The sequence below is a fragment of the Pagrus major genome, chromosome 17, assembly GCF_040436345.1.
Source record: "Pagrus major chromosome 17, Pma_NU_1.0".
Classification (NCBI taxonomy): Eukaryota; Metazoa; Chordata; class Actinopteri; order Spariformes; family Sparidae; genus Pagrus; species Pagrus major.
Window position 1 is genome coordinate 10,170,001 of NC_133231.1, and position 10,724 is coordinate 10,180,724.

The window sequence follows — 10,724 nt, forward strand, 5'->3', positions numbered from 1 at the left end:
TGTGTCTCTTTGTGTCCACTTTATACTATATGCAACTATATATCGCCCAATATAACAATAATTGTCACACAACAGTTTTTAATGGTTAATGCATTGTTGATGATAAAGGTAATTACTGTTCAGGAAGTGGTTTGCTCAGGCTTATCACTGCTCGCTTTATATGACTGTAAATATAAAGGGGAGAAAAAAAACATTTCATCCTCGCAGTAACATGGCTGTAAAGTCCCCTGATTCTTAGTCACTCACACTATTATAAATAGATCAAGTTGTCCTTCAGAGTATTGGGTTGCATTGTGGACTGCGTGGGAGTGTGTGTGTCTGAGGGGTGGGGGTTACCATTGTATTTAAATTTTCCCAAAACAGCACTAACTAATCCTTGAAGACTGGATGAGGGTATTTTGTTTATTTTGGACTGTACCATTCAAGATAATGTATAACTAGGTCTGTCTAGGCCACTGGGTCAACTCTTATCAGCTCAATTAAACACATGACATCTTTCTGAGGCATTTGGGAATAAAGTTCAGTGTTTATATCTGTTTGTTTATGGCTATAATAGTCTTTCTCATGAGGCAATTACCATGAAGTCGATTCAAAACGTAAATGTTTCCATTGTTTTGGTGAAAGATCAGGAGGTGTTGTGTATTGGATTTGTCATCAGCAGGCAGAAGAATGATTACAAAGACATCAATGAGGAAATGCTGTCAGTGTCTCACCTAAAACTAACCCAGGCCTGATCACTGATGTCGTGTGACTGCAGATGTAAAGGGCTTAAGTTCACTTCCTAAAACCCTGCAGCATGAGAAACACTTTGTGTTTTCATTCTCAGTACAAAGCTGTGTGTGTTTGTGTGTGTGTGCGTACATGTGTATCTATATCCATGTGAGTAAATGAGTTTATGCCTACATGTCTGCACAGAGGCAGTGAGAGGGGGGATTTTCAAGGTTCTCATAATTCATGATACACTATACAGTCTGCCAAAACATGTCAACAGCAGCAGCACATGGTGCGCAACGAGTATGCAAGTGTGCAGTTCTTCCAGGAACCAGCAGGCCAGTGTTTCAGCACATGTAGTGCTTGTGATAGGACACATCCTGTGTGTGTAGCATGACCGGACTTGCTTGGCTGCTGTGGGTTTTGCTCTGGAGACTTATTACTGATGATTATAAATCACCCCCTGGTGCTATGAAGTTATTTCATTATTTCAGACTATTTTTTGACAACATCTTTTGTTGATTGCTTTTCTTCTCATCTTCTATTCAATAAGTTACCTTTTTGTGACATTCACAATGAATGAAGTATGGAAAGTGGTTTTTCACTCAGTTTTATTGAAATCACTGAATACATTTAAACATTAGCGCATCGTTCATTACAGATCTTTGATCGTTTGTAACAGGTGCATCTGTGGCCTCATGTCTGAGGTTTTGATGTGTAACACCCTGATGCATGCAAAAGGTCAAAGAGCTCCACACACTCCGCATGTTAAAATCTGTCAACAAGACGTCACATGAGAATTGACCAATGCACACTATCAGATAGAGTCTGATGAGGTGTATTTATCATGACTTACAATTGCAGCTACTGCAGAAGTGAGCCGCACTGAAATAGATCAACAGTTCCTCATGTGGTTAACCATACAGAGCCAGAGCGGTGTTTGTAAAAAGTGGAACTTAAAGGCTGAAAAAGAACTGTTGTGTGAACTACAGGGGTATACAGTAACGTGCATGAGGTAGTGAGTCCCCAAAGTCTAATTAAGTCTATTTTCAGAATAGGCCAAACTACAGGATGACATGGAAAGTCCCAGCAAGTGCTGGGTCAGTCTGTGACTCACTGACCGACTGAGAAGAAAACTATGACCTAAAGCTTTAAAGAGTTTATTCAGTGGATCACAAACAATGACGAATCAGACATGCTCGTGTTAGTCCAGCTAGTAGGAAGATAAATTAGTTTATGCAGCTCCTATGCTAACAAACAAAGATAAAAGTCCTAGTTTTAGAAGATATACTTGTTTTTAGCAATGCTTTCAGGTACACATGAGGGCTGGCTCGGGTATCCACCACTTTGTTCCAGACTGTAATATATCAACAACTACTGAATAGATTGCCATGAGATTTTGTACCGATATTCATGGTCCTCAGAGGATGAATCCTACTGACTTTGGTGATCCCCTGATGAGGTTTATATATGCATTGCACTACCGAGGTTCACTTGTCAGAGAAACATTACTTTGTTATGGTCGGCCAAGATTTGGCTTCATGCACTTGGAATGCTTGGAGGTCGGAAGTTTAAAATTTCAACTAGAACTTCTAACCTCTGACTTTGACTGGAACGCAGCATAGAATGATGAGCATAGTACCATTATACCTGCTAAACATTAACAAGTCACCCATTGATTTGCAGCCCAAAGTGACCCTATTTGCCAAAGAGAGTGAAGCTGGGGAGTTTACACATTGCTACGCCTCTAACCTCATTACATCTGCCTGAGAACCAGAGGAAATGCTGTGGTAGCGACTTGCCAATCACAAGGTCACCGTGCCCTAAAGCATACACTGCTTTATTGTCAATTTTACTAAGAATGGGACCATCATTATTAAAATGAACATCATACTGTGTTGAGGAAGACTTGAAACTAGCGAACGAGACCAGAAACTCAATAGGCAAATGTTTACTGAGGTGACAAATCTACTGATAAGGATGGTCATTTTCTCATAAGCTTACATACAGTCTTTTTTTTTTGCTACCAGTGGAATCACCCCTCTGCTGGCCGTTAGAAAGAATGTAAGTTTAAGACACTTCTGCATTGACTTCACTATTTATATGCATTTAGAGCTTGCTGACATTACAGTAGCATTCAGCTCAAACACTGACTACCATGGCCATAGACTCTTAGTCCTGTTGTAATTTACTGAAGCCTACATGGCCTACTGTGTGTAAACAATGTGTATTGTGTTTATCTTCTGTCTTAAGCAGAAATGCTAATTTCAAGTTAAAAGGTTTCCAAAATATAAATCCCTGCCATATTTATATCAGTGTTTTTGAGGCTCATGGATGCGTGAGGAAATCAAATTATCTCAAAGTCTATTAGTGAATCATCTCTCTCCCTCCCTCTCCTCTGTCCATCATCCCTGTTTTTGTTGTGATGTTTTGACCAGATGGGACAGCTGGTCAGTCCTGCTTGACCCTCTGAAAACCTTAATCACAAACACACAGCCACTCACATATACACCTGTTGCTGCTCCTCTGGTTGAGTTTCATCACTCGGTCAGATTCTCTGTTGTGAAACCTCCCTCCCTCTAGCTGTCTCTCACATCTGCCAGCTTGCATGGCAACCAACAGGACCACATCCCTCACGTGGTGTAACACTCACCCCCTTGTTTGTTTCTCAAAATAACATCAGATCACCTATAGTTTTTTCCAGTCACCCACCTTTTTCTCACACACTCCACCCCCTGTCCCCTGGACTCCATTCGCTGGCAGTGAGCGACTGAAACATTTGACCCGGTTACTTGGGATTTCAAAGAAATGTACTGGAGTCCTGCGTAACACCTCCTGGTCACATTATGTTTACGCCACATGACAAGGCTGACACTAGTCACTGAATGTCATTGATGAATTAAATGATGTAATCACTTTAGCTGTTGCTAATCCTTACTTTAATGAATCATTTTAAAGGAGATTGTGTACAGAGATCTGAATTACCTGAATCTCTTCATTTTAACACTAGTGTCATTTTTGATAAAAATCCCAGCCCTCTTAATTGTGCTCCCAGGAACATGTTACTCAATCAGTAGTGATTTTCTGTCTTGCTTGCTGGCTAAACAGGCAACTGGATCTGGCTTTGATGTATTAACTGCATCTGTCCCCACATCTCCCACCCATCGTCACATGCTGTCTGCATGAGCAGAAACATAAAAAAAATCACATTAGCCAGAAACTTCCTGGGGCACCCCTGGCTTTAGTTTCTCCTCCAACAGGTGGAGCAAAACCATTTGAACGTGTGCCCACTGGAAGATATTTAAGGCTCTTCTTTGTAAAAGGACACCTTTTCTATATTATCTTCTGTGTCATCACGTGTGTGCGTGTGTGCATGTGTGTGTGTGGATAGCAGGAACTTGTCTGGGCTTGTAAAGGTCCTGTGTGGACAGTGTGAGCAGGGTCAAACAGACACATGATGCCACTTAAAGGACACATTTGCTGCTCAGATTGCATTCGCTGTTGACTGACTGAGCACTGTTAAGACATACCGTACTGAAAGTAGGAGAGATGGAGAGAGAAGCTATGGATTGGATTTTTATTGTAAAAAAAAAAACAAAGTGTTAAAACCAGAATCAAAGTGGTACAAAAACATTTTTAAAAAAAAAACATTAAAAAAGGTAGACTTGAATAAATATAGAATTTCAGGCTATTCTTTTCACCACAGGTTCAGATCTCAAAGTCAGTTATTATCTCAACATACAGTAGATAAATATATAATGAACACTGCAGAACACAAAAAACTACAAAAACTTAAAATTTAAGGTGCAATATTTAGGAATTGGCCACCTGGTGAATTCATAATCCAAACAAATAGGGGACAACAGAGCAACTGCTAACTGATGCTAACTGTAGCTGCTATTAGCTAGTAAGCTAAGTTAACCACACAGCTAGCAGTCATAGTAGCTGACTCTGCCTGGACTGGGAGCTCGGACCACCAGGGAAGTGTTGGTGTTGTTTACTATCTGACTATCACCTCTTGAGGTACAAACTGGCAATTGTTTCGTGTAAGTGCAGTCTAAAGCTACATTTAGCAAAAAATGAAATTGTATGAAACTGCATAAAATATTCGGTAACACTGTTATCACAATAATATCATCATTATTTTTGAACTGAAGCAACAAACCATGATCCAAAAGTTCACCCAAAACAGCAGCAGGTTCAGAGCCCACAGCTGAGCATAACTTTGTCTTGCACCAAACAGTACACAGCCCCAGGATTTAAATGTGACAAGTGAAATCTCATGATTTGGAGCAGGCTGAAAATAGCACTTTCACCATTTGTGAAGTCAAACCGGTTTAGATGGTGTTAGGGTTATAAATAAAAGAAGAAAAGACATAGAATATTGCATGGAACATTTTCAGGTATCAAAATTCTTATAAATGTGAATATTTGAGGTATGCATGATTCTGTGGAATAAGTCCATCACTCATCAAACATTTATAGTGGAGATCACTGCTACAAAATGAAAGTACTGCATTTAAATGAGTCATTGAGTCACACATTGGGATACTTGCAGACCTAAGCTAGGATTTAGCCCATGTCTGTGAGACATGCGTCAGAGTCAGGGAGCCATGGTCAAACAGTTTATACGGCAGAGTTCCCTTAGATGTCCAAGTATCTGTCTTTGGGTCGTAGCACTCAAAATTGTCTGAGTCCTCGATGACGTCGTGGCCGTTGATGGAACGTCCGCCGGTGACGTAGAGTTTGTGATTGAGAACGGTGGCAGAGTGGTGCATCCTCCTCTCCTTCAGGTTGGCACACTTGATGAACCGGTTGGCCTTGGTGTCGTAAGCGATCACTCTCCTGGTGTATCCTGTGACGGGAGGCATTTATTTGAGAGGGGCAGCACGTGTGGCTCAAAAAGAATGCAGTAATGTAACTCTAAGACTTAGATTTTTTTTTGTCAGTATTAGTATTTATCACAGCTACTATCTACCTCCGATGATGTAGACTTTGTCATCCATAACGGCAGCAGGAGCAGATACATTCTTCACTGTTCTGTTCTCCATCTTGGACCACATGTTCCTGGCAATGTGATACACCTACAGGAGGGGAGGTGGAGCATGTGTGAGGGAAACCGATTGAGTGAATGACTGAACAAGAATGGATGGACAAGGAAAACACAAGCAGTGTCTGAGTGATTGAAGAACACATGACGCATGGCGTCCTCTCCTCCAAATACATAGATCCTCTGGTTGGTAGCAGCCACTGCAGGATGTAACACGGCCTCAGGCATGGGCGCCATCGTCTCCCACTGGTTGAACATACTGTTGTACCTGGTGGCATTATTGAGAGATCTGTTAGCATTTGTCATATTTCTGTTTTGTATGTCGTATGTGTGGATGATCATGATTTGTAATCACCTCTCCACACTGTCTGTGAGTCGTCTGTCAGGCCCGAGGCCTCCCAGGACAAAGATGAAGTGCAGGTAGGAGACACTCTGGTGAGCGAAGCGTGGCTCCAGCAGGGGCTCTGCTGTGCGCCACTGGTTGGTCTTGATGGAGAGGGTGTAGACGGTCCTACTGACTTGGCTGTACTTTGTGTTTGTGGTCAGGCCTCCGATAACATACAAGACACTGTGAAGGGCGACGTACGAGGCTTTATACAGACGAATGGGCAGCTTGGCAAGCCGCTGCCACTTTTCGCTCTTCTCATCAAAGACGAGGGCTTCCCTTGAGGTCTGCTCGTTGTTCTTCCTCCCTCCTACCACCACCAACATGTCCTGGTAGGAGTAGCGCCTCGGTGCCACCCAGAGAGGTTTGAAGTCTGTGTTACCGATGCATTTGGTGCTAACAGCGAACATCAGGCGTCTCACGGATTCTATGAGCTCAGTGCACAGGGTGGAGGACTGGATCAGAGGGTCGTTGGCAATGAATTGGAAGAGGTAGGTGGGATGGATGTAGCGAAGGCGAACTTTCTTGAAAAGGTCACTGATGGCGCCACGCCTCGATAAAGGATCATGGTGGATCCAAGCAACAAGCGTCTCAAACACCTGCTCCTCCTCCGCACAAAGACTGTCATCCTCAAGGTATCCCATGAGCTCCGGTAGGGAGAGCTCACACAGGTCCTCGGATGCTGACACGTCGGAGAAGCTCCTCATGGCCATCTCTTTTGCTTTGTCTCTCAAAGTGTTGCAACTCATGATCTCAGAGAGTCGTATCATGCTCAAACAGTTGTCAGGGCTCAGTTGCTTCTGAAGGAAGCTCGAGCAGGCCTCAAAAAGGCGGCCATATTGCAACATGGATGCCGCCTGCATCAGAGGGAGCACAATATCAATGCTGATACTGATGAGTCCTGTGTAAACATAGTCAATGATACTGCTCAGAATGTTTGATGTGATGCCCTTCAAGTAAATCTTGGTCTGCTGTCTCTCCATGAAGTTGTTGCAGAACATGGCTCTGAAGTAGGGGCTGCTGGAGACCAGGACGTTGCGATGACAGGGGATCTCTGTGTTGTCTGAACACAGCGACACATCTGTCAGGATGCTCTCCTGCCTCAGCCTGTTGAGCTGCAGGAGCAGGTTGGACGACTGCTCCTTGTCTTTGAAGTGGAAGACCTCGACTGCTAGTTGGTCCATGCTGAGGAGAGAGACCATTGTTACTGTCAAAACATTTGATTTTGATGTTTTTTTTATTATTTAAGCTCGAACCTTCTAAATCGACTTGTACAAGCAGTCACATAATCAAAACAATATCTAATTCAAGCATTTTAGCTATATTGATGTGCAAATATAAGCCATTTGAGAGCTTGCTGTAAATAATAATAAAAATAGTAGCTCTGCTGTAAAGGGGCAGTGTGTAGTTTTGGAGAAGAAATTCAAAATCAGAATTGTAATATTTACAATGTTAATGAGGTAATAATACAAACTCTGAAATATTTGTATCCATAACTGAATAAACAAGCTGTTCTCAGAAGAAAATAAGGTCCCCAGAACACTGTTTGAAACTAGAAAGGTGGCAGGGTCCGCCAAAGATAAAGTAAAACAGTATGAACTTGTGTTTAGGCCAAAACTTTCATTCCTCACATCTTACAATTGATTATTATCCATACTGATTAAATCCCCTAGATTTAAGAAGGATCATAAGGGTAGTGAGACAAACAAACATTCAAACACACTATCATACAGCCAGGCTATTTCAATTCAACACAGTCCTGTGTCATGTATCTGAAATTCAGCCTGCAAATAGTCCTGGTAAGCTTTCCCCAAAAGCACAGCCTAACTGTTGAGTTTACAGATATACACGTAATTTAAAATCGGTTCAAATCAAAGCTATAAAACTAACTTTGCTTTAGATCATTGCCTTTCAGCACATGGGCCCACTTCAGCACTGCTGCACTCAGACATTTCAGGGCCCGCAACACATCTGTGTGATCATTTAGTTGTCTAAGTAGATTACTACTGGAACACCTGCGCGACTATTTCTGCAGCGGGATTGTCATTTATTGTCATGGAAGTGGTGCTTCTGTTGTTGTGTGATGGTGTTTTAGTGCAGAGTCTCAAAAATTGCTTTGTTTTCATACTGGCTTTAAACTGGATGAATGTGACTGCAGCTTTTCCCCTTCATGTGCAGGCTTCAGTGTGCAAAATAACACAAAAACAGGTAGAAGTCTACATGTAAAGCAACAAGTCACAAAATGGCAGCTTTAACAGATGATTGAACACACTTCAAAATGAACTTCACCATGTAATATAAGTATAAAAAAAGCTCATGTTTGATTAATATTTACATCAAATGACTTTAAAGCCATGCCAGCAGTATATACTGGATAAAGTCCAATGCTCCTGGCAGCTCATGAAGCTTTACTGGCATGCATCTCTTACCTGTTCCTCTTCTCTCTCTTTATATGCGTTCTGGGGGTCTCTCTCTCTCTCTCTCTCTCTCTCTCTCTCTCGCTATCCGAAGCAAGATCTCAGCAGAAAATCTGATGTCTTGACATTTTCCTGTACTTTGTTCCTCTTTTCTCTGGTGTAGATGCTGTGTGACTGTATGTTCCAGAGGGGGCTGTCTCTTTGTAGGAGCGTGTTGCGTACTGTTTGTTGTTATGGTCTCTTTCCACGAGGCCTCTGTGTACATTCCTCCCCTAAAAATAGAGCCTCTCTTTGGCAACACCGCTGCAGACTCACATGTGACATGTTAGAGCGCTTTCTCAGTAAATGTCTGACTCCCTCACATTATCGCTTTCTTTTCTTATGTTCTTTCTTTCTTTCCTTCAGTATCATACTGACTTTAGTGCTTCCCTCGGGTCTGATCTCTTCTTTCTCCTCTATAGCTCGCATTCCTATTCACTCCATCATCTCCTTCTCCGTCTGGCACATGATTGTAGCAGTAAAAACAGCACTGATACTTGATAACACTCATTTTGTTGGCGGCTCACACTGCTGGCTGAGTGGATGAAAACACAGAGATACAAAAACAGGATTAGGTTACTGTGGAAGCACACAGAGATACGATGAAGTCTGCATATGAGGGAAATGAGCAGTCACATGTAAAACATACTGACCATGAGTATCAACATTACAGCCTGGGTTCAGTGAATATGTTACAAAGAGGCGTGGGTTAAAGGTGCAATATGTAGTTCTCAGGACAAAACTGAGTAAACAAACTGGCCTTAAAGGACAACACAATTTCATACTGTTTTACTTGGTTATATTTGACGGACCCTGCCACCTTTCTAGCTTCAAACATCAAAATTCTTGTTTAAATTTCTTCTCTAAAACTACATAGTGCCCCTTTAATGGAGAAAAATGAGAAGAGTTTCACTCTGGCAACGTGACGCACTGCTAAATGTTCTTGGCTTCACTTTTACAGACGATATTCATCCTTTAAGCATAAATAAATATCCCTAATTTAACTGTACATCAACAGCAGATGCTTGCATTTCCTATCTTTGCACTTCTTAAGCTCATTTCCATTTCATTTGTTTCATGCTGCCAGAGACAGATGAAGCTTATTCATTATAGTACCAGCTTTCACAAGGTGGCAATATGATATGTTTGCCTGTTCCTTATATTGCTGGAGGAGAATCAAAGAAACACAGCCTGCTGGTCTGTTTCATAAATGTGGGTGTATGAAAACAACAGGACTAGAATGCATTTTCAGTCGCCACAGACAGAGATGTGACATGTTTTTCTCAAGCTCAGGCTTGTTTACAGAGCACGGAGAATCAGACATAAATTGCCGCTCGAGCGACCATGGCCTCTAGAGTGCAGTTCAATTTGGATTGCACAAGAAAATCAGTAGCTTAGACCATGAACCAGTTGTGCTTAATAGCCATGTATGTGGACATTCTGTCATTTTGCTGTTTGTGGGCTACATGGCAACAAATGCAAGCAGAACAAACTGTCCGAAACATGCAGGAGGAGCACAGAAAATGAAAATACACATAAAAATGAAAATGAAAATGAAAATACACATAAATGTGATGTTGAGAACTAAATGTCACCGTGAAACCAGGGCTGCTGAAAACTAAACAGCACCATCTAGTGTTGAAGTCTCCAAAAGGTCATTTTGACCACTGAGAAAACTGTTTCCTTTTCTTGCTAACACCCTGGCATTTTTAACTTGCCTGTGTGTGTGTGTGTGTGTGTGTGTGTGTGTGTGTGTGTGTGTGTGTGTGTGTGTGTGTGTGTGTGTGTGTGTTCAGGTTTTTTCTTCAAAGTAAAATACATAAAACACGCTGTTAGGTTATAAATTATCATCTGTAGCTGCAGGACAATCCTGACCGTATCAAACAACAAAATGTCAAAAATGAATATCTGCCCTTTTAGCATGAAACTGGCATTAAAATTATCTCATCGATCTGTATAGTCAAGGGTAAAAAGCTTAACTTGTTTGCCCAGAGGACCGCAGTGTCATATAACTCTCACTCTCATATTTAAGGCTGTGATTGCATCCTTTAAAGTGAAGCACGTTGTCTGCTATCTCTGTTCCTTCACCTTGACAAAAAGGACTCATTAATGTCTGCCTTTA

General features: G+C 41.7%; 1 protein-coding gene across 1 annotated transcript; it reads right to left on the bottom strand.

The window, feature by feature from the left end:
- Window positions 1-4,703: 4,703 nt before the first annotated feature.
- klhl38b (kelch-like family member 38b) lies at window positions 4,704-8,638 on the bottom strand. Its single transcript, XM_073485859.1, is given in 5 exon segments — window positions 4,704-5,566; window positions 5,690-5,814; window positions 5,907-6,029; window positions 6,117-7,331; window positions 8,576-8,638. Coding segments are annotated over 4 exon segments (1,752 nt in total). The 5' UTR covers window position 7,331; window positions 8,576-8,638; the 3' UTR covers window positions 4,704-5,276.
- Window positions 8,639-10,724: the final 2,086 nt, after the last annotated feature.